Source organism: Peromyscus maniculatus, chromosome 4 (genome assembly GCF_049852395.1).
Source record: "Peromyscus maniculatus bairdii isolate BWxNUB_F1_BW_parent chromosome 4, HU_Pman_BW_mat_3.1, whole genome shotgun sequence".
Lineage (NCBI taxonomy): Eukaryota > Metazoa > Chordata > Mammalia > Rodentia > Cricetidae > Peromyscus > Peromyscus maniculatus.
The window spans coordinates 103,409,857-103,434,014 of record NC_134855.1 but is presented as its reverse complement, the minus strand read 5'-3'; the positions used below and the strand labels follow the sequence as shown (position 1 = coordinate 103,434,014).

The 24,158-nt window shown below is 44.2% G+C and overlaps 2 protein-coding genes and 1 long non-coding RNA gene across 16 annotated transcripts in view; 2 read left to right on the top strand and 1 right to left on the bottom strand.

Moving 5' to 3' along the window:
- The window catches only part of Shc4 (SHC adaptor protein 4), a 99,835-nt gene extending 90,667 nt beyond the window's left edge, over positions 1-9,168 (top strand). Inside the window, exons 11-12 of the mRNA XM_006994074.4 lie at positions 1,531-1,784; positions 6,862-9,168. Of these exons, the coding sequence (XP_006994136.2) occupies positions 1,531-1,784; positions 6,862-7,017 (410 nt within the window). The 3' untranslated portion in view covers positions 7,018-9,168. The remainder of the gene's footprint in view (positions 1-1,530; positions 1,785-6,861) is intronic.
- On the bottom strand, positions 565-12,492 carry LOC121828998 (uncharacterized). Its single transcript, XR_013050725.1, has 2 exons — positions 11,266-12,492; positions 565-2,002 (listed from the first exon to the last, which is right to left on the bottom strand). It is a non-coding gene; the product is annotated as an uncharacterized LOC121828998 (long non-coding RNA).
- Positions 11,661-24,158, top strand: part of Cep152 (centrosomal protein 152) — an 84,820-nt gene continuing 72,322 nt past the window's right edge. For 8 of the 14 annotated variants that reach the window (XR_013050724.1, XM_076570559.1, XM_076570558.1 and 5 more), the window contains exons 1-8: positions 11,661-11,793; positions 15,560-15,653; positions 16,484-16,587; positions 16,798-16,876; positions 16,986-17,225; positions 18,330-18,477; positions 22,255-22,398; positions 23,882-24,021. Coding sequence is in view for 13 of the 14 variants with exons in the window: in XM_076570559.1 (XP_076426674.1) it covers positions 15,567-15,653; positions 16,484-16,587; positions 16,798-16,876; positions 16,986-17,225; positions 18,330-18,477; positions 22,255-22,398; positions 23,882-24,021 (942 nt within the window). In the remaining variant the exon portion in view is untranslated. Of the gene's footprint in view, positions 11,794-14,855; positions 14,959-15,559; positions 15,654-16,483; positions 16,588-16,797; positions 16,877-16,985; positions 17,226-18,329; positions 18,478-22,254; positions 22,399-23,881; positions 24,022-24,158 lie in introns of those variants that run through there. The other 6 variants (XM_076570560.1, XM_076570557.1, XM_076570552.1 and 3 more) reach the window with 3 other exon arrangements.

Sequence of the window (24,158 nt, the reverse complement as noted above, 5' to 3'; positions counted from 1 at the left end):
CCCGGACACAAACACACACAGGACTGCTCGTTAGACGGTTTCCACTGTATCCAAGAACAGGCAGCACCAAGGCCAACTACAAGTATTAGTCACTGTCTGGACACATTTCCTCAGGCCCGTTCTGGCAACGGCGGAAGAGATGGTGATTTGTGGGGGAGCATTCTTGCCAACCATTAGCTTTTAGACTGAAGATTTTTTTACAAGATATGTTCGTGGTGCTAACTATAATTATCATGTGCACAGACATTCTTAAGTAGGGCAGGGATCCAGCGTACTGACAGGGGACTTGGGCTGTCTAAGGGGTACTGTGGGTTGTCGATACCAGTGACGTCACAGCATGGTGGGATATAAGTTCCACAGTTTGAGTCCAGTGCATTTCTCTTGGTGAGACCCTCCCATAAGGGCCTGGGAATGCTCCTTTGTGTTAGTGAAGACTGGTTTCTAGGCAAAAGAGTCTTTGCATCGCAAAACACAGTGTTGGTTTCTGTGGCTCATTTTGTGTTAACTTGTCATTAAATATATGACTTTTACCAAAATTCATTCATAAAAATTGATAGTTGACTATTTTGGTGGATTTAAAAAAGATTTATTTATTTTCATGATATATATGTACATACATATACACATACACATACACATACACATACATGTGAGTGTTTGAGTCGTGTGTTGTCGAGCCCTGCCCCGCCAAGTACATCACATGCATGTAGTGCCCATGGTGGCCAGAAGAGGAAGCCAGATCCCTTGGAATTAAGAGTTCTAGGTAGTTGTGTGCCAGCCTGTGGGTCATAGGAACTGAACTCAGGGTCCTGGGCAAGAGCAGCCAGTGCTCTTAACCTCTGAGCCATTTACTTTGCTTTGAGGAAAGATCTCATTGAGTTATAGGCTTGTCTCAAACTTGCTGTGTAGCCCAGGCTAGACTTACATTCTCAGCAATCTTCCTGTCTCAGCCTCCTGAGTGTGCTATGTCTAGGAGATGCTGTGTATCACCCTGACACCATTGCCATCTCCCATCGACCTTCATGGGCATTACAGAGATAGAGCAGCTAGACAAATTTGGAAAATGGAAAGTTTTTACATCCAGCGCCAGTGCCTTGGAGTTTGTGGACTAAAAAGCCCAAGCTTTGGAGTCAGATGGTCCTTGTTTCAGATCCCAGATCTACAACATTAACAGAGTGGCTTTGAATAAGTAACTTACCCTTTCTTAAAATCTAATTTGGAGGCCTGTCTAATTGTGAAAATAAAATAACATGAACTGTGTAAAGCCCTTACAAGAGCCTGTTATAATAAATGAGAACCACACAGTAATTATCGTCACCACGGTCCATAATAACACTGTGTTCACTCTTGTGCCTGGTCACCTCTCCTAGTGACAGAAGCCAATGACAGTGTTTAAATTCACCTCTAACTTAGGGCCTGCCAGGCAGGACATTTGTCCTGCGGTGTTGTTTAAACAGGGCCTGAACACGGAAGGATGAATGGACTGATGAGGAGATACTTTGTGGTATCTCTTTTGTGTTTTGGTTTTAGAGGCACCAGAAACTGTGCAGCCCGGAGCCACCGCCCAGCCTGTGAGCTCACACTCTCTGCCACACATCAAGCAGCAGCTGTGGAATGAGGAATGCTTCCATGGCAGGCTGAGCAGGCGGGCAGCCGAGAGGCTGCTGGTGAAGGACGGGGACTTCCTGGTTCGAGAGAGTATAACATCTCCTGGCCAGTATGTGCTGAGCGGACTACAAGGTGGCCAGGCAAAGCACCTCCTCTTGGTGGATCCCGAAGGCAAGGTATGACTGTGTTATCATTGTACATCCCAGTTCTCATCTGCACATAGTATTCAGCAGAGGTCAAGGCTAAGGGTTTACTTTTCCTTGAGCCACACAGCCAGGACAAGTGGTGTGGTTAGAGCCTTGGGAAGCCACGCTGGAACAGGATGTGGAGGACAGCCTCTCTCTGCCCTTTTCAGTTCAGCTCAGTAGGACAAACGTGTAGCTGTAGCAGACTCCTGCAGGTGAGGAAAACCACAGCCAAGGTCACAGCAATGCAGAATTAAATGACATAAGGCCGCGAACAAGATTTTTTTTTTAAGTATTAAGAAAATTGATAAACTTTTAGCTAAGATACATACAAAAAATGCACTATAATGGGTATCAAGTAATTAAGATATAAAAGATTTCTATATTCAACTATATGCCAACAAGCTGGATAAGCTAGAAGAAATGGACAGGTGTCTAAAATCACATCATACCCCAGGACTGAATCACAAGGAAATAGAGAATCTAAACATAATAAAGTTGCTCGGAAGGTGGACCCAGTAATCAAAACTTCCCCACCAGAGAAAGGCTCTGGGCCAAGTGGCTTTACTGGTGAACGATGTCCAGTGTCTAGAGAATGAGCCCTGGCCCTTCTCAAGCTCATGATGAAAGGAACAGCTGAACTCATCTTTTTTGATGAGTGTTATCTGGACACCAAGGCCAGATAGAGTGGGTCTTCTCACCTCAAATGACCCAGTCAAGAAAATCCCTCACAGATGTGCCCAGCTGCTAGGGTTTTAGGTGATTCAGATGTGGTCAAGTTGACAACCAAGATTAGCCATCAGAATGGGAAGAGGAATAAAAACTGCACGTTCATCTCCATGAATGTAGAAAAGGCATTTAACAGAATTTCCATCCTTTTATGATGGAAACACACACACACACACACACACACACACACACACACACGTAAGAAATCAGGAAGAGCCGGGCAGTGGTGGTGCAGCCTTTAATCCCAGCACTCGGGAGGCAGAGCCAGGCGGATCTCTGTGAGTTCGAGGCCAGCCTGGGCTACCAAGTGAGTTCCAGGAAAGGTGCAAAGCTACACAGAGAAACCCTGTCTCTAAAAACCAAAAAAAAAAAAAAAAAAAAAAAAAAAATCAGGAAGAAATTAATAGTAATAAAATTACAAAAATAATAATAGGAAGGACATAATAAATGTCATATAGGAAGAATTCACAGCAGACAGCATATTTTTATGCAAAATTAGTTGAGTTTCTACACACAAATGAAAACTATCCAGAAGGAAATTAAAACAGTTACATTTATAATGGCACCAATAATAAAAAGGTACTTAGGAATAAACTCAACCAAGAAGAAAGAATACAGCCAGGAGGTGGTGGCACACGCTTTTAATCCCAGTCCTCGGGAGGCAGAGGTAGGCCAATCTCTGAGAATTTGAGGCCAGCCTGGTCTACAGAGTGAGTTCCAGGACAGCCAAGGCTACATAGAGAAACCTTGTCTCAAAAACAAAAACCAAGAACAACAACAACAACAACAGAAATATTTCTGCAGTGAGAACTATAAAACACTAATGAAAGGAACTGAAAAGGATGCAAATAAACAGGAAGATGTCTCCTTCGTGGGTTAGAAGACTGAGCATCACTAAATGTCCGCACCACCCAAAGCAATCTACACATGCAACTACAATTCTTATAAAACTCCCGATGGCATTTTGTAGACACAGGAAATCCTAACATTCACGGTCACCTGGTACAAAGAAGTCTGAATAACCAAATCCTCCCCCTCTTTTTTTTTTTTTTTTTTTTTTTTTTGAAGAATAATAAAGCTGAAGACCCCAAAACACATTACAGCGCTACCTTAATCAAAAACAGTAGTGTGGACATAAAGTTAGACGACTAGACCAATGGACCAGCATCGTGGACCCAGGAACAGATTTATGTGTGCAGTCAAGTGATCTTTAAGAAGCTCACTAAATCTTCTCAAAGCAAACATCAGAGGAAGGATGCTCTCCAAATGCCCGTGGGAAACTGAAGGAGGAAACTGGATTCTTACACCACTAACAAAAGTTAACTCAAAATGGGTCAAAGACTCAACTGCAAGACATGAAACCACAAAACTGCCAGGAGAAAACGAGGGGAGTGCTTCTATAACAATGGTCTTGTTAACTATTTACTAGATAAGATTGCCAGAAGCCAGGGGATGGTGGCGCACACCTTTAATCCAAGCATTTGGGAGGCAGAGGCAGGAGGATCTTTGTGAGTTTTAGGCCAGCCTGGTCTACAGAGTAAGTTCCAGGACAGCCAGGACTGTTTGTTATGCAGAGAAAGTCTGTCTTGAAAAACCAAAAAACAACCAAACAAAACAAACAAACAAACAAACAAACAAACAGATTGCTAGGATTCCAGCACCAAAAAGCAAACACAGAGAAGTGGGTCTGCACTAAACTAAATGCTTTGCACTACCAAGTTAATAGGCAACCACAGAATGAGGAAAATGTTTGCAGACTCTAAGTTTGGTGGCGTTAATATCCAAAACACATAAGGAAACCCTGCAACTCACAAAAACAAAACAAAACATCCCTCCAGGATGAGCCATTTCTCCAGAGAAGAGAAGGCCCACAGCCGAGTGACAGATGGCAAAAAGTGCCCAGCATTTCTAATCAACACGTATTCGAATCAAAGCCACAGTGAGTGTCCACCTCAAGTCTACTAAGCTGGCTATTATCCATCCCTAAAAACAGAAAACAGTGGGAAAGTTTCTCAGAAACTGAAAAGTATACCAGCCATGCAAAGTCACAGCTTCACTTCTGGTCAGGAGAATGGAGATCTTCAGGAGGACTCCATTGTGCTCACAGTAGTGATATCCCAATAGCCAAGAGGTGGAAGTAATGGCCAAGTTCATGGATGAGAGGAGAAAGAAGATATGCTGTGTACATGAAAAGGAATACTGCTGAGACATGCGAAGGACAGCTGGTCACATGCCACCGTGTTCTCAAGGATGTTGAGAGCACGTTAAGTTTGGTTAAGTAAAAACCAGCCAGTCCCTGGACAAATGTCACATGATTCCACTTAAATGAGGTATCTTAGGAAGCCAGACTCCTAAAAGCATGAAGTAGAAGGATGGTTGCCACCGTCTGGGGAAATGAGTTGTGGTTCTGAAAGCAGCGTAGTTTCAGTTGGAGAAAGTTTGAGTTGACAGTATTGGATGACATATTTCAAGTCTCATGTAATGTGTTTGTTTGTTTGGTTTGTTTAGTTTTTTGAGACAGGGTTTCTCTGTGTCATTTTGGTGCCTGTCCTGGATCTCGCTCTGTAGACCAGGCTGGCCTCGAACTCACAGAGATCCATCTCTGCCTCTTGAGTGCTGGGATTAAAGGTCTGCCCCACCACCGACCAGCATTTTCTTTTTTTTTTTTTTTTTTTTTGGTTTTTCGAGACAGGGTTTCTCTGCGTAGTTTTGCGCCTTTCCTGGAGCTCACTTGGTAGCCCAGGCTGGCCTCGAACTCACAGCGATCCGCCTGGCTCTGCCTCCCGAGTGCTGGGATTAAAGGCGTGCGCCACCACCGCCCGGCGCATTTTCTTTTTTTAATCACACAGTTTGTAAAAGCTTTTGTAGGTGGGTTTACAAAGGCAAATATTGCAGGGCCCAACCGTATATAAGGAAGAAGTGGGTAAATAATGGGGTGAGCACAGGGTGGGGCTGACTCTGCCGAACTGCAAAAACAGTCACCACTCAGCCGTCCCGACTGCTGCCATGCAGAGCAGGGGCCGGCAGGGTCACCAGATAGAGTTTTATGTATGCTCTCTTCTTTTTCAACTTAGAATACTTTAAAACTTCCGGCTCAACAGCATCTGTGCATTTGTCCAGTGCCTAGTTTGTGGTCTGTGGGCTAGGAGGGGTAACTTAACATCTGTAGGATTGATTGGGAAGTACAGTGGAGTGTGTGGGACACACAGGGACAGTAACTGCTACCCCAGGGTGGGAACTGTGGAATCCTGGAGCACAGTGTTGGCTGGAGAAACACGGAGGGAGAAGAGACGGAATGAGTTGGAATTAAGAATGCAGCAGGATTCCTCAGCTAAACTGGAACAGGAAGAGAGAAAATCTTCACTGAAGTTCAAAGACCTTAGAGAATATACTAAAGTCCTTGTCTCCTTTTCCTTGTCTTGTGTGCTTACAAAAACTAAGGACACTTTCTTTCATAGCTCTAGTATAATAATCAAAATCAGGAAATTCAATTGTAAGTTCATTATCTAGGTTATAGCCCATATTCAAATTCTGCCGGTTATTCCAATATGCTGAAACCAATTCGCAGGCAGAACTCAGAATCCCCTGTAGGAAGCTGGCAAGATTAAGTAGGTGTGTGCTGGCGGCAGGCCTTCTCTCTCCGGGAAGGTTTCACTATCCTCCACACAGGAGCATACATGAGGTCAGGTGACCAAGACAGTGAGCCCAGGAGACAGAAAAGCATGCAGATGGTAGGTGCATGACAATCCTGGAGGAAATACTACAAATCCATTTCCTTCAGCATGGGGACAGTAGATACCATGAAACAGACATTTCTGAGTCAGCTACAGTTAATGAAGCTTGCAGGAAGGTGACATGAATGAATGCCTCTTGGGAAGGTCCAAGGAGCCTTCTTGGAGGGGATAGGATTTGTGTTGAGGCTCTGGGGAGAGGCAGGACTTCTCCAAGGGGCCTGCTTTTGTTAGAGATGGGGTAGTGTGGAACACTCCATTCTATGGAAGATAGCTGTAATCCTGGTAATGTGCCTGTACACAGATCACCTGGATATTTATAGAAGTGGTGATGTGATAGAATTTATCAAGCAACAGCATTGCAGAGAGGCTGACTGTAGACTTGGATTAATGGCAAGGGCTAGCCATTTTCTGAACCTACAGGAACGCTGCTGTATAAGGGTCATGGGGAGTGATAAAACGGTTTATCAAGGAGGCTAGAGTGAAAAAGCACCTTTCCTTTACTCTGTGAAATATCTACTCCTAGGGACACACCCTCCACAATTGTTTACATCTCTCAGAAGAACTACTAGCATTCAACCTGAATATATTTGTGCTTCCTTTCCCAGGTGAGGACCAAGGACCATGTGTTTGATAATGTTGGCCACCTTATCAAATACCATATGGATAATAGTTTGCCAATCATCTCTTCTGGAAGTGAATTAAGCCTTAAACAGCCAGTAAGAAAAGGTAATAATACAGGACTTGGGCCTTCCAGGAAATGACAGCTCCAGACACTGTGGCAGTGACGTCAGAAGAATATCCTTTTTGTGTCAGGGACAAGGACAACTCAAGCCTTTTCTCCAGATGAAATAGAACACAAAGTGTGAAACATGTCTTTCTGAGACCACCACGGACTATGTCTTTTATAAAAGAGAGAACTAATAAAATGCCCTCTAAATATGAAGATCAGAGAGGAAGACTTTCGATCCCTTTGAGAAGGAGTTATGCAAATGCACGGAGGTCACTTTGTAAAGGCCACATTGCATTAAGAGCTAAGAGCACAACTACAGTTTCATATGCTAAAGACAACTAGAACTGCTCAGGCAGTGGTATGTGCCTTGGACTTGATAATCTGGGGACATTTTCATATGGGGGGAGGGTAGTTCCAAGTGTTTTCCTCTTCTATAGCTACAGAACCAGTTGCCAAAACAGCTTTTCCTTGCTAAAAAAGCAGGAGGAAGCAATTTGATGAGCAGTGTTGACTTGAACCGCTTTCTCTTTTAGTAGCACTCACTGTTGCTGCCATGTTAAAGACGACACTGACATCAAATTCAGACTGTGTCTATGTCATGCAATGAAAGCGAAAGCCACTGATGGTTTCATCATTCTGTCTCCTTTGTTGATGAAAAGGTTGGGGCCCGAATTCACTGGCCCATGTTCCTCAATCTTAGCTATCTGCACTGTTCATATGCAGCATGGGACATGTTCATGAGGCCAAATCTCTTGTTTCCTTCTGATTTTGAGTACATAGCTATAAAAGACGGTAAACAAAGCCAGTGTTCTTCATGCTCAGTCCCCACTGGTTCCATCCTTGCTGAGAGTACAGAAGGTAATTCAAAGTAGAGGAAACTCTCCTTCTGATTGGCTGCCTCCGAATCCTAGTGTCACCTCTGGGTGTGTCCTGTCTCCCTCTCTACATGTGATCAGACCAAACGCAGAGTGAGAAGACACATAGGTGAAGGGTTGGAAAGGCCTGCCACACCCAGCCCGATGGTAAACTGGTGGTGAAATTAAGAATCCTCAGAGAAGCTCTAGGCTCAGACTATTCATCTCTGTGGCTCTTGGCAGGTTGCTAAACCTGTCTGGATTCCTGTTTTCTTGTTTATAAGATGAGGGAGCTCAGAGGTGCATTCCAAGGTCCGTTGGCACCTTAACATAGTTTTTCCTTTGTTAGAAATTAATACTGAGAAGCAGCTTGTGTAGTGAAGGGGAAACATTTAGGACTTCCCCTTACTCTGTGTCTATACTCAACTGCTCAAGGGTTTAAACAAGTCATCGCTCACATAGCTCCACCCCAGGCGTTTCAGTGTAAAGCAGGTAATGTTGATATAAGTGGATCTGGTTGTTTTAGTAATAGCAGAAATACTCAGTCAGTTCTTACTTGCATTTGCATATAAAGAAATGGCCATTACTAAAGGAGAGATAGAGAGGGAGAGAGAGAGGAGGGAAGAGAGAGGGGGAGAGGGAGAGAAATATTAATTCTGAGTTCTCTGGATAGTTATCTTAATACTACTTCATTTTGGCTAAGTAGATACAACTTAACCTTTGTGGTTTATGATATATTTGGTAAGTTTTGAGTACAATATGGACTAGTTCTTTTGGATAGAAATCATCAGAAATCAAATACATTGAAGTCTGACATTTTTATGTAACAACCCACCATTTTATTTCTGCTACCATTGGCTTCTTATGTAGGTTTCCTTCCCACAGTTAGAAAATAATGTATATTTCATTGATTTCCCCCATATATCTTAAGTCTTCATAATTTTTCTTCATAAAATGGATCAGCGCAGTGATAGGAACTTGTAGGCCACCTGCATCAGAGACAGGGTAGGACTATGGTCTCCTTCCAGCTGATGCACAGAGACTGGGTAGCCAGGAGGTCCAGATGCAGGGAGCTCTGATAGTGTAAGCAGCACACATGGGTAGTCAACACTGGACTCAAGTGGTGTTGTAGCTAGGGAAGCAAATCTGCACTTTCAGATACTAAAGACACTAAAGTTCACACACACCCAAAAGATGCAAGAAATGTCTGCATGCTACTTTAATCTCATCTTCTCAACCTCTATTTTAAAATGGTGGTTCATTTGCCTGTAAATATCTGTAAATGACTTTTCTAAAAAAAAAAATAAATGAATATTGCTTTGTGACAATAGACACTATATGTCTGGTATTTTGGGACTTGGAAATTTTATCATATGTGTGGTGGATCAGTGTCTTGACAGGAAACAGATGGCTCATTCAAACTGAGAAATTTGAGGAGAGCTTAATAAAGGGTATTTAAGGAACGGTTAAAGTATAGAGAAACCACAAGTAGAATGCAGTGCTCTAGGGCCCAGGAGAAGGGAGAGGGTGAGAGCAGATATAGAATCTGGAGAGCCATATGGCTGCATACAGGAGCTGTGGAGGGTCCTGGGGTGGGGGGGATCACAGCTGATCCTGGGGAGCTGTGGAGGGTCCTGGGACGGGGGTCACAGCTGATCCTGAGGATGCAAAAGAGAGGGTCAGCTAAGAGCATTAATAACCTGATTTTTTTTTTCTGCTCTGTCTCTGACCTGCTGGATTCTTTACTGACTGAGGTAACTTGAAGGCAGAGTGAGAGAGCTTGTTGATGTTCCCTTAAAGGTCAGCTTCCCAGGGCACAGCAGTGATTCCAGGGAAAGCAGGGTCCCCGTTCTTGGTCTCCTTAGTAACAGAAACTAAGAATGAACTCAAATGGGAGCTTGAGGACAACTGTACAAGAGTTCAAAGGAAACCCCCAGAGTAGTCAAGCTGTCAATCTCGGTAGTTGCCCAGAGGAGGAGAAAAAGCCATGATGTTTGAGTTAAGCTGGAGTACAGGCCAACATGGTGGACCAGCAGCCAGATGTCGGGGAGGGGAGCTTGAGAGAAAGAGGGTAAAAGCTCAAAGTCCCGGAGAAAACATATGTGGGTTCCCAGAGAAAACATGAGAAGAAACAGGGAAAGTTACACCCGCCTGAGTGAGGCTTCACAAAGGCACGTAGACCCAACAGAACTTCATGGCAGCTCTAGATTGAGGATGCTAGGGGACAGAAATTCTGGAAGGAAAAGTACATAACTCAAAGAGCCAACTATTCCTCTCATATGTCTTACTGTTCTCGCTACAGAACTCCACCATGCACCTCAGCATGGAACACTAGACATAGTTTGGTAATGAAGTGTGCCCAAGTCTCATTCTCCTTAGCAGATATCTTGGCTCACCTTCTGAACAATTGCCATTTACCTGAATGCCTTTCATTGATCTTTTCTGCACCCAACATCTTCCTTTATTTGCCCATTCCTTTAATTTATTCATGAACAAGTTAACACCGTTGCTTTTGAGTGCCTAGCATGGGCCATGAAGCAGGATGATAAATGCTTAAAAGTAAATACCTCAAGATGTTCCTATTGTTCTGTGAGGGAAACAGACACATAGTAACCAACTCTAACAGGAAAGAGATGCAGCTGCCCTTGCAGCAGGCGTGCACATTGTGGACCGTGGTAGCGGACTCCACTTCCACAAAGTGAAGTGTGTCCTGAGGGCGAAGTGGGTGAAGGGCTGTAGAAGTGAAAACAAACAAACAAACAAACAAACAAACAAACAAAAACAAAACACGGCACAGCTGAAACGGAAGCCATCTTGGAAGTTCAGCCTTGGGGTTTCATTGTTTCCCTGGATCGAGCTCTCATTCTGTATCAGATACCCAGCTGGGGGGTCAAGGCGGGCATTACAAGGATGGGGTGGCAGTTGGTGGAGCAAAACTAGCCAGATTTGGAAGAGCCTCGGAAAAGTATTTTACTCCACATGGTACACATGGCAAAGGTTTAAAAGGACGTGGTAATTTACGCCACCAAGTATTCATCGGGACCCTTTTTACCAAAGAAGCCAGAGACAGTAATTATCACAGAACTCAGGGGGCTACAACCTGTGTTCATGCCACGTCCGGCCACCCTCCCTCAATTAAGAGAGACGAGCTAAAAGTGGAAGGCAAACATAAGATTTACTCCATGTGGTTGTGGTCTCCAAGTTCAACGACGTAAGGGGATTTAACGATAGGCTAACATCCAAGGGGATTCAAGCATGCAGTGAAGAGGCACCTGGGAGCAAGCACAATCCTATCAGCAAAGAAACACTCATTTACACATGTCACGTCTGAGGATACGGCCAAAGTTAACAACTACCAAGGCTGGAAGTTGGAGGAAACTTCTACGAGTTGATGGGGGAAAGACCGAGTGTGCTTACTCGCTTACCTCTCTCTGGAAGGGCAAACGCTCCGCCGTCTCTAGGCAACTCTAAGCCCGCCCTCTCAGAAGGCCTTTGTGATTGGCTTACGACTTCCCCAATGGGGGCTCCGGGGAGCTTCCCGCCGCCACTGGCGCCCTCTTCGAACAGCCGCGCTCTAGCAACTGCAGGCGACCTCTCAACCGACCATGTGGGAGGCGGGTTTTCCGCCCTGTCGCTCCGCCCAGCCGGCCGGCCCATCAAGCGGCGGCGGCGATTGGAGGAGGCGGCTGCTCATCGAGTGGCGGGGTTCGCGGGCTTGGTTGGACCGGGAAGGTGCTCTGAGGCTGGAAGTAGGAGTTGCAGGTGGCTGGAGGGCGCTTCGGTGACTGCAGTCTTCACGGCCGGGCGGGCTGCTGCGGGATCGGGAGCTGCCTTCGAGTCTCCTGCACCGGGGCGACTGTGCACGCTGGCTCCCTGCCTGGCCCTCGGTCCCCGCGCTGCACCGGCAGACCTGTGCGCGCCTCGGGTTCCTGGGCGCCGGGCCCAGCTCTTTGGTAAGGGCGCTGCGTGAGTACACTAGGTGGAGGGAGCTTCCTGTATTTTAGGGTTGCTGTCCTCTGCCTACCTGGGTTTGTCCAAGCGGTTGTCGGTACCACGGATCGCAGGAGGTTGTCGTCATTTGTGTCCATGGCTGTGTGCCCCCGACCCCCAGTTGCTTCTCCGTGCCCTTTGTAGTCAGAACAGCATTTGGAAAGGGTCTGAAGCAACCTGTTGCGTTCTGGCTGTTTTCCATTCTGTAAGAGAAGTTAGCGTGTAAGCCTAGTGGGTGCCGTTTCCTAACTCCCAGGGCCCTTAACATTTAGTTCACAATTGTAGTCATGAATGTTAGTGTGACTTAAGCAGAATCTCGCTTTATAGCTTCACAATACGTGATTGTTTTCATGTAAAGGCTGAAGTTTGAAGCCACAAGCGAAGGATAATAAGACGAGCTCTCTGGAAGTGCGGAGAGTGGACTTTTGATGAAGCAGGCATCTACAGGAGGGCGGAGTCCTTATCTCGGAGATGTCAGGTTTCCCACAGTCAGTTACAGTCACTCCTTTCTTACACCTACGCTGTTTTTACCCCGTCTCATTAGTAAAGACATGGAAACTGCACAGCTGCCAGAGTCCAGGGTTTTGAAGGAGGACCTTCGGTGCTTAATTGCTGACAGCTCTATTGCATCCTGTAAGGTCTATCCAAAGATCCTTTCTACTGCAGCTGGAGAGGTGATGGTTCAGCGGCTAAGAGCTTGTCATTGCCCTTGTAAGAGGATGTGAGTTTATTTTTCAGCACCCACATTACATAGGTCACAGCCATTTGTGACTCCAGCTCCACTAAGGCCTGTGACCCAGTGGTTATGGTCACTCATAATTAAAAAAAATAAAAATATTTTTGAAAAAGAAAATATACATTAAAATTTGGTCACGAAAGCAAGATTCTGGAAATATTTATCCCTTTGTGTGTGTGTGTGTGTGTGTGTGTGTGTGTGTGTGTGTGTGTGTGTGTGTGTGTGTTGGGGGTGGGGATGATGACCAGAAAATGAGTGCTGGGTCAGAGGTCTGTCTGGTCTGAGTCAGAACATGCTTTTTATATTCTTCTTGTTAATGGGGTTAGGAAAAGTTTCCTGGCTAGAATGAAAATGTGAACCAAATAGCTGTATTTTAAAAAGCACACTATCCATATATATAGTCTATGCTTTGATTTTTTTTTTTTTAAATGGTCAGCTCTCTGGTCAAATATAGGAGTCACTGTTTGTATTAATGCATGGTTTTGCCATATTCACCCAGAGGCAGTTTTACTAGGGCACATAATCATTTTGTATTGATGGTGTCCAAGATGATTATCTTTTCACATTTCACCAGCAGTTTAGTAAACCACGAAAAACGTAGTCAAGGTTAAGTGTGACTGTTGAATGCAGTAGTTGACGGGGGCAGTTTGTTACTTCCTGAATTCTTCATGGACTTAACCTCTGTTTTTGTATGTAGCTGTGCATACGAGGGGTGTGTGTGTGTGTGTGTGTGTGTGTGTGTGTCTGTGTGTGTCTGTGTGTGTGTATATATGTAAACATGGCTATGCTGGTGTCATGCCTTATGTGTCGCGGTCAGAGGACAGTCTCTGGTGTCAGTCCTCAGTTCCTTGTTTGAGACAGTCTCTGTTGCTGTTCCAGTGTGTTGGGCATGCCAGCTGGTCCATGACCTCCTGGACAGTCTCTGAAGCTGGAGTTACAGATGCCTGTCTGTGCTGTGTGTCTGGCTGTAATGTGGGCTCTGAGGATTTGAACTTTTCACACTCAAATGGCAAGAATTTTGATGCACTGAGCCGTCTCCCGAGCCTGAGCTCAGACTCTGATACTTGTTAAATGAGCATTTTATATACCTTTCTAAAACGAATTCTCATGCTATTTTCCCACCTTATTCTCATTTTCTTGGGGAAAACGTTGGTACTTTTTGTTAAGTGTTTTGTAAGTAGTTTTACAATTTTTGTAATTTTATCTCTTGACTTTGTTTCTGTTTGTTTGTTTGTCTTTTTAGGCAGGGTTGCTCTGTAGCCCTGCCTGTCCTGGAACTCCCAGTGTAGACCAGGCTGTCCTCGAACTCACGGAGATCCGCCTGCCTCTGCCTCCCGAGTGCAGGGATTAAAGGCGTGCGCCACCACACCTGGTACTCTTGACTTAGTTAATGTATTCTGTGACACAGAATGCAGACTTATGACTGATATCTTTTGCTCTCTACAGTTTAAAAAATGTATTTTTATTTTATGTGTGTGAGTCTTTTGCCTGCAAATATATCTCGGCACCACTTGTATGCCTGTTGCCTGTGGAGGACAGAAATGGGCTTTTTTTTTTTTCTACTGTAAGTTACAGATGGTTGCTAGATGCCATGTAGACACTGGAATTGAACCTGGTTCCTCTGCAGAAGAGACAAGTGCTCTTGATCACCGAGCCAACTCTCCAGTCTCTGGAAGGATCCTTTTTTCTTCCTGGAGGATGCCTTTGGCTCAACTTTGTCCCACTTCCTTAGGGTGATAGGTTAAAGTGTATCTCTGTTTCCATCCTCTGAGACTGTCCAGACGTGATGTCTGCTTGAGCAATGAACTGAACCCAGAGGTGTGGGAGTACTGGTTTCTCCTCCCCACAAGAGCCATCTTAGGTTATCATATTCTGGTCTTTATTGTATGATATATACAAGAGAATTCCAGCAGGGACTGGGTAGAGACAAGGCTTCCATTCCCCAGTGAGATTGTGCATGTGTGTTTTATGCCTCGTCTGTAAAAGCACAGATTTTGAGCTCACATTTTTAACAGCTATAAAACAGTCTGTATTTTAAAAGTAGTGTTGTGTCATGATTGAAATGGGTTTCTTTTTCTTGGTATACAAATGGAATTACATCATATAATCTGGGGTGTCTGAGATCTGATAAAGTTTTTGTTGTTGTTTTATGTACAGGGCTAACGGTTACGACATTTGTGATGTAGTTCACAACTGTTACCAGAAGGGAGTTATATTCTTATGACAAAATGCAGTTGTGTTGCTGGGTCCGTAGGCTTCTTATGTGACTCAGTTTAATGACTTTTTACAGCCTGGAAGTTGGAGTGATTGAGTTGTGGCTCAGACCACACACAGAAGTACATTTCCCTGGCGTGCGGAGCCTGGACTGTAGACAGTGTTAGCCAGACCACTGGTAGCACATACTTACAATTTTTTTTTCTTTTGATCAGAATTATCAATATTTTGGAAACTGGGGCCTTTAGGTCCCCGGATATAATTTAAATAATTAGAAGTCTGTCCAGCGTTAGTAGTTGCTATCCTGGGAGCTTTGGTGTTAGAGCCTCATGGTGGTCCGGTCCTTGGCTTCTCATCTGTCCTGTAGTATTTTCCCAGACCCTGATTGCTGAAGGGGAGTCATGGAACCCTAAGCTTTTTGGTGTGTGAACAGTTTCTGGGTAACAGTCACTAGCTGAGGGTTGAGGAACTTCTTTCTGGAAAACGTGTAGTTTGTATTTGTGGAATTCAGAGCACGGGGCAGAGTCTTGAGGACCCTACGGCATTCCGTGCATGACTTGAGGCAGCACTTGAGCGGATCCTTAAGGTTTCTCTGTCCGGCCTTTCTAGTTTGTTAGCGTTCTGAGTTTGGTTCGCAAACATCTTACTGTTGTAAATACCTCCTCGCCTCTTGGGAAGCCTGGTTACTGTTCTGATCATCCTTTGCCTTTTCCCTTTGCTATGAATGGCTGTCATATGGCTGGTTTTTGTGTGAGTGGTAATTCTTCCTCCCCCCTCAGGAGGACCATGTCACTGGAGTTTGGCAGTGTAGCCCTGCAGACACAGAATGAAGATGAAGAATTTGACAAAGAAGACTACGAGAGGGAAAAAGAGGTGAGTTCCCCGGAAGAAAGCTCCTGAGCCCAGTGCGCACCGACTCATCGTGTGTCATCTCGTGCCGTTTTGAAGGACCTATGATTCATTAAACTTCAACAAAACAGAGCTTATAACCTCATTAATACCGCACTTTTAAAGGATGGAGTGGGGGCTGGAAAGATGGATGCATGGCATCTGGGGTCCTTCTTTCCCGCCCCATCATGCCTGTCATTCTGCAGTTGCACATTGATATTGAAATGAGCCCTGTTTTGTTCGTTTTAACGCACAATTTTGCATCTTCTGGGAGCAGAGAATATCACATATCTTTTCATCCTAACGATTTTCCCTAACCAGTCACTCCCTAGAGGGGTCTCGAGGGCATTACCAGAGCTTAAGGGCTCCTAGGTCATATGCTGTCGCTGCTGTCCCCACCACCTGGGCAGAGTACATCTGGCAACTCAGATTTCCTGTGGGCTGTCTGGTTGTCACGCCCCTGACTTCTGGTGAAGTGGGATCCTGACAGGCAGGTCTGCTCTGTGGAACCTGACGCCGTGAATGAGCACAGTGATTACGGGTTTGCTGTGCTTCCCAAAGAGGCTTTTCAGTTGTGATGTGTGCATATAAACCTGACATCCTTGTAGAAAAAGTCAAGCCTGCTGGTAATCCTGGTGTCATGCTGTCCCCTTTCCTCAAGTGAAAATGTGAACACGATTCATGTGCAATTCAAGAAACTCATGAAGTGGAGGAGTAAGGAATCTCTTTGTTCAGTCGCTCGTCGGCTTCAGGCAGCTTTGGGTAGTGTCTTGTGTTTCAATCAGCGTGATACTGATGGGACTCCCCTGACTCAGTTGCAGCAGCTACTCACAGACCTCCCTCACGACATGCTGGATGATGACCTCTCCTCTCCTGAGCGCCATGATTCGGACTGCAGTGTGGACGGCCTAGTGGCAGAGTAAGGACCTGGGATCACTTCCTCCTGTTTATTGTACTCCATAAATCTTCCTTTGATCCTCTGCTGATAGGAATGTAAACTTGAGACCGCTTTCTAAAACTTTTGGGTTAAGGTTGAAGGAAAAACAACTACTAGAATCTTGGGCTTCTTTGTGTTAATTTTGGCTAAATATGATAGAGTGTAGATCTAAAGTACTGATTTTTCTCCAAGACTGCATCCTTCTGAGCAACTGGAGAGGAAGTGGATGGAGCGTGACTATGACGTACTGCCCAGATCTCACATCGTGAATGTAAGTGCGGGTGGTGACCACAGTGCTGTTGCGGGTAGGGTCGGCTCGTGCTTTTGCTTTACTTTTGTTGACTAATAGGACGGTACCGGACTTGTGTTTTGGAGAACAGTGTGGCAATGGCTGGGAAGAAAATCGAAGTAAAACTGAAGACCAGCATCTCGGGTACCATCCCGGAGAAGGCGGGGATGAGGGCGGAAGTGGCTATAGCCCTCCAAGTAGACCCGAGCCGGCAGATTTGTATCACCTTCCCGAAGACTTTAGGCCGTACACCGGTGGTCAGAAGCAGGAATTTCACAAGCAGGCAGCTGGAGTCATTACCTTTTCAGATCCTCAGAGGGACAAGTGTCAGGTACTGTGAGAATGTGACTTTGAAGAGTTTGTGTGTACGCATGTACTTACACTGGTAAAGTAATTACAACAGTTTTTTTGAATCGATTCACTCAGGTTCTAGCTCAGTTAGTTTTCTGTTTGTGATCAAATGCAGTTGCGATGCCAAGCCTGATGTTTACAATAGAAGCTTTTGGGGAATAGTTTTTTAAACGTTAAAGGTTAAGTCTCTCAAGGAGTGGCTCCTCATTGACCGCTTCTGTCTTCTGTGAGGTGCTTCCCTGAGAAACAAGCTGTTTTTAAAGGAGTGGTTTCATGTAGATCACAGCATTTAATTTCCTTCATTTCTGTGTTCACCAGTTTTCTAATGAGTTCAAGTCCAACACTTCAAATCCAGTTCCTGCTTTGTGTGGTGTTGCAGTGGTAGATGGGGTGACTGTTAAGGAAACACGCCATGAACTGAATGTGGGGAGTTCTAAGAAGGCATCAGGAGATAGTGTGTCTTAGAATTTCTCAATGACAAGAAGTGTCTCATTTTCTCAATTGCTATTCTGTATCATTCAATGACATGATGATTTTTTTTGGGGGGGGGGGAGGTCCATTAAAAGATAGTTATTTTCTCTTTGTCTCTGGAGAATGCTGTTCATTGAAAAATAATTGAGAATTTATTGTACATGAGATGGTATCACATGTTCTCATTTATTGAGCATGTACATGTGTTATGTTCCCAAGACGGTGACATTATCTTAACCATTTGTGGTACAAATCTCATTGCCATTCTTAAATTTTATTTTTGAAATTGACTCTATTGTCTGCTCAAGAGGACTAGGAAGCAATTCGTAGTACTCAGTAACCGTGGGTACTAGTTTTGAGCACATATGTCTATGAATATTTGATTATGGGCTGGGGATGTTGTAGGTCAGTTGGTAGAATGCTTGCCTAGCATGCGTGGGGTTCTGGGTTCAATCCCCGGTATTGCATAAACCAGGCATGGCGGTGCACATCTGTAATTCCAGCACTTGGAAAGTGGAGGGAGGTGTCTAGTAAGGTAATTTTGGAAGAAAAGACCAAATCTTAATTGTTAATCTTATTTGTCATCTTTTAATAGCAATTTGTTTAATCTCAGGGACCCAGCTGCCAAGCTTTGGAGCCATATAAAGCAGTCTATAAACCTTACCAATCTTCTGGCCAGAGCGGTAGCTCACCAGCCCAGGAGATGGCAGCAAGTGACATGTTTGAAGGCCTGCAGCAACAATTTTTAGGAGCTAATGAAAGTAGGTATTCTGTTTGTTTATTTATTTGACTGTTTTTGTTTTATTTTCAGCTAGGGCCTTGCTGTGTTGCCCAAGCTGGCCTCACACCCATGACAATCCCTCTGCTTAGAGATGTGTTACTACAGCCAGCTGTATTATTTTTCATTGACATAATCGGGGAATTTTGAACACTTAATGAATATTTATATATATGTATTTAAGAATTAATATATATATTTTTTTAAAGATTTATTTATTTATTATGTATACAGAAGAGGGCGCCAGATCTCATTACAGATGGTTCTGAGCCACCATGTGGTTGCTGGGAATTGAACTCAGGACCTCTGGAAGAGCAGTCGGTGCTCTTAACTGCTGAGCCATCTCTCCAGCCCCAAGAATTAATATTTTTTAAGTAACAATAATAGAATTGTTGACATTTCAAACAAGCCCCATTTCCTTATATTGAAAGTATATACTGAGCTATTTATGAGCAAACTAATAAGCACTTTAATGTTTATTTCAAAATAGTTTATTGAACTAGGGAGTGGTGGTTTACCTGTAATATGGGCTCTTAGGGGAGAGATAGGAGGATCTGGCATCAGTCAAGGCCAGCCTGAGTGCAAAGAGCATTCAAGACAGCCTGAGTACTTGGGGCATGTGTGGCATTTGTAAATTTGTAAGGCCCTTGTTTTCATTCCTGAACCTCACAAGAGCAAATGTTTGTAGGGAGCTGTTGGTGGGGTAAAGATAAAATAAAACAGCTGTGAATTAAATATTTCATTGCGATTCATTGTGCTATGCTCCCTAATGTAGCACTATTTGAAACTAAAATGTCAGATGAAAGTTTTTGCATTGAATCACACTGAACTTAAGTGTTTTCCTGTCTGCTTTGGAACATGATTACACTTATCCTACTAGTCTTGGGTTTCTTACTCTGTAGGCGGGTAATTAATAAATCAATTGTGAATTTCTTAGTTTTTCTTTTCGTTTTATATGTTTTAATGTGATGATTGTACAAACCTGCTACTGTATTCAGAATTGATGTTGATACATTAGTTGCTCCCTGTCTTAGTCAGTGTTCTGTTGCTGTGAAGCGACATCATGACAAGGCAGCTCTTACGAAAGAAAGCATTTAACTGGGACTTGTTACAGTTTCAGAGGTTTAGTCCATTATCATCATTGCAGGGAGCATGGCGGCATGCGTGCTGGTGTGCATGCTGGCGCTGGAGCAGTAGCCAAGAGCTACATCATGATCCGTAGGCAGAGGGAGACACACAGACAGACAGACAGACAGACAGACTTTGGACTTGGCATGGGCTTTTGAAGCCTCCAGGCCCACCCCCAGTGACATACTTCCTCCAACAAGGGCACCCCTCCTAATCCTTTTCATCCTTTTAAACTGTTACTCCCTGGTGACTGACCATTCAAATACAGGAGTCTGTGGGGACCCTTTAATTCAAACCACCACACTTCCTAGGCTTTTTGATTTTTGATGTAGAGTGTGTATAAATATGATCATAAGGGGCTGGAGAGATGGCTCAGAGGTTAAGAGCACTGACTGCTCTTCCAGAGGTCCTGAGTTCAATTCCCAGCAACCACATGGTGGCTCACAACCATCTGTAACAAGATCTGATGCCCTCTTCTGGCCTGCAGTCATACATGCTGTATACATAATAAATAAATAAATCTTTAAAAAAAAAATCATCATAAGGAAAACACTTAAAGCCACTAGAGGATTTTGAGATGAAATGCTTGTTTAAAAACAAACAAAAAAGCTATGCAGTGACTAGCCTTGGTATTTTCATAGATGGAAGCTTTTATCATTGTGCTCCTGGAGAATTAAATTAACTTTGAATTATTGTGTATATTGATGAGCCAGTATGATTCTAGAGTGGTTGGAGAAGTTGTCCTATATACTATTGGATGTGTGGGCTAGGTCCAGGTCCTCGAGAAAACTGGCCTTCTCTGTTTGGACGCAGAGTGTTGCTTTAGGCTTGTTAGGGCCACAGGATAGCTGTAGGGAGCCCCAGAGCGCATTTGTCTTGAAGGCTCAGCAGCAAGTGTGGGAGCGTCTTCTCTCGATTTGAATGCCACAGAGAAGTAGAACTAGCATGTGGCTGGGGTGGTTTGAGATGGAGTGGCAGTTGTCAACAGCCACGCCCGCATCTGCTCCCTCAGGTTCTCTGGTAGTGACATGCTTTATGTCTCTCCTTACTGTTCTTAAAAATCTGCATTGTTACTTTATTTCTAAGGTGATTATACATTTTTTTTTAAGTTGACATTTAGAAGTTAGTTGAGTAACTTAACGGTAGTGCCAAGTTTCCCAGCAACAACAGTTAAAGAATGAGGTCAGTTGAGGCCGCACAACCTCAGGCAGAAACCCTGCATGTTCTCGTGCCTGTGGGAACCTAGCCGGTAACACAGGCACATGTGTAAACACACGCATGTGTGGGTGCAGTGAAACATGATGGAAAGAGAAGAGGAGGGGTGAAGTGTTGGGAGAGGAACTAGGACTGACTGCAGGTGATGAGGGGGAGCTAGGAGAAGGCCATAAACTAACTGCTTTTCTAGTTCTAACTCTCTTGGGGTTTTTGTTTTTGATGGTGAATAAATGCATAAAATATATTTGATAGTGAATTGTAAAATCCAATGTGAAGTTCCACAGCTTCTGTTTTGAATGGCTACTCTGTTTAGAAGTTCGTTGAACTGTAAAGACTTTGGGCCTGGTTAATTTTGGTGTGTAATCTTTTTATTTGCAAATTATTTTTTTTTATAGTAAAGTTTAAAATTAATAAAAACAGGTGAATTTGGAGAGAGAGAGCTTTGAGACAGTACATTTCTGCCCCCACCTTCTGTAAGGCCAGAGAGATGCTTTCAATACTCAGATTTTTTCTTTTTCTTTTTTTAAGACAGGGTCTCAGTATGAAGCCCTGGTTGGAACTCGATGTGTTGACCAGGGTGACCTTGAACTCACAGACACCTGTCTGCCTTTGCCTGAATGATAGGATTAAAGGCTTATAGCACCATGCCTGGCCTTAAGTTTCTTTTTTTTTTTTAAATTTAATTTAGAAAAGAGTTCAAATTATTCTGTTAATAAATATTAAAAATTTTTATATGTATTTACTGATCATAAGTTTCTAGAAGCATATGCCTAGTGGGAAATGAAGAATATCATTATGGAAATGAAGTGTTATTCTTTTTATACCAGTCATTTTTCTTCTCCCTCCAATCTAAACATTTTCTACAATAACTTTGTTTCTGATGAAGATGTCAGCGTTCACTCCTCTCTTTATTAGTTAAGGAGTATAGCCATCATATGCCAGTGTAAACATAACCCAGTGTATTTACCCTTCTGCTGAAGGATGCTTTGACAAGTGTACCTGGCCGTGTCCTCTTCAGACAGTGTGACAGCAGCTCCTGCGCTTGTGTCTTGCCCTGGTTTGACGAGAGCACTTTTCTCTGTCGCAGCTCCGTGTTAGTTGTCTGCACTGATAGTGAGTCAGTGTTTAACCTGAACCCAGAGGCATGCCTCCTTTCCTGGTGGTGACCCCTAGGAAAGTGTGGAGTTTGTCCTGCGGTAGTCCATTCATGTAAATGCGTATTCTCACTACACGATGCTCTCTGATACATTCTGTATAATCTGTCTTCATATTCAAAAGGATGTTAGTTGTAATCCGCTGAATTAGTTTCGTGATAATTCACCAAGTTGTTTAAAGAGCTTGAAATACACTACCCTAGCTGATCACAGACTTATATTTTAGTGTGTTTTTATCTAATAAATTGTCTCTAATTCCAAAGCAGACTCTGCAGAAAATATACATATTATTCAACTCCAGGTTCTTAACAAAGCGAAGGAGAGACAACTGGACAGCTTAGTTGAAAAGCTGAACGACAGTGAGCGCCAGATTCGGTATCTGAACCACCAGCTTCTAATAATCCAAGGTGAGGCGGCTGCTGGCTTGGGGCCTTTTCTGCTGCACGAGAGCTGGGCAGTTGGTTTCTAAGAAATTCATTTTATTCTGTTCTAGCTTCTTGTGCTTTTCATTTCCAGTACCCTCATTTGAGCTGGGCAGAGGGCTCACGTGAGTCGGAGCAGACCCCCAAGCCCTGGCAAGACTTCTGTGACCAGGCATTTTCTTTTTTCCTTTCCTCTTATTTTGTTGACACCCCCCCACCCCCGCTTCCCAGATGTTAGATTCAGAGAGTGTGGGCAGTGTGGGCGTTATTGAACTGCTGGCCGCCTTACATCGTTACCTTGATAACCATCCCCTTAGAGCTGACATGTGTAGTTTGCGGTGCAGTAGGGACCCTTGTCGCCATTTCTGGTGTAATCATCTGGAGGACACAGAGCAGGTCTGATTGCTTATTCTGTGCTCCAGCTGTAGCCAGTGTTACTCCATTTGTGGAATAATTTTACGACTGCATTTCATCTCATTTCAAATTTAACTGGTAGTGAAACAAAAGCTCTTTCTGTGATGCTCACAAGATCTTTTTGGAGAGAATTTGTGAAATGTTACGGAAGGACCGAAGACTGGGGCATTCAAGAGTTCCTTACAAGGATGTGAAGGAGTGATTAGTCCCCAGATGCCTTGTTTTGTGAGTGAGGGTCTCCCTGTGTGGTCCTCTGCGTACTGACATCAGTACTTCTCCCTGTGTGGTCCTCTGAGTACTGGGATCAGTACTTCTCCCTGTGTGGTCCTCTGAGTACTGGGATGAGTACTTCTCCCTGTGTGGTCCTCTGAGTACTGGGATGAGTACTTCTCCCTGTGTGGTCCTCTGAGTACTGGGATGAGTACTTCTCCCTGTGTGGTCCTCTGAGTACTGGGATCAGTACTTCTCTCTGTGTGGTCCTCTGAGTACTGGGATCAGTACTTTTCCCTGTGTGGTCCTCTGAGTACTGGGATCAGTACTTCTCCCTGTGTGGTCCTCTGAGTACTGGGATCAGTACTTCTCTCTGTGTGGTCCTCTGAGTACTGGGATCAGTACTTCTCCCTGTGTGGTCCTCTGAGTACTGGGATCAGTACTTCTCCCTGTGTGGTCCTCTGAGTACTGGGATGAGTACTTCTCACTGTGTGGTCCTCTGAGTACTGGGATCAGTACTTCTCTCTGTGGTCCTCTGAGTACTGGGATCACAGCTGTGTCCAACTATGACCTGCTCTAGGGAACCGTTTTGATTGGCACAAGCTTGTATCTGTGAAGCTTCTTAAGTGAGCAGATGCTGGAAGTATTGGGAATCTTTGTGGTGAAGGTTCTTTGAATTATTTTGGGTGTCAATTAAAAAAATTTTTTTTTTTGTTTTTTTCTAAAGCAACTAAAACTCATTTTTCTGAATTGAATTTCATTCAGATGTAGATATCCTAGAGGTTGTGACAGTTATGGTCCCACAACAGTGACAGTATTTATGTAAATATCTTTCATGCTCCAGATGAGAAGGACGGCTTGACCCTCAGCCTTCGGGAATCCCAGAAACTCTTTCAGAATGGAAAGGAAAGGGAGATCCAGCTTGAGGCACAGATAAAAGCGCTAGAGACCCAGATTCAAGCGTTCAAAGTCAGTGAAGAAAAGGTAAGCTTTTATCTTTCTTCAACAGAACTTCAGTTGGGGACTGGAGCCGTGGCTCAGCAGCCAAGAGCACTGGCCGCTCTTCAGAGGACCAGGGTTCAATTCCCAGCACCCACATAGCAGCTTGCTACAACTTGTAT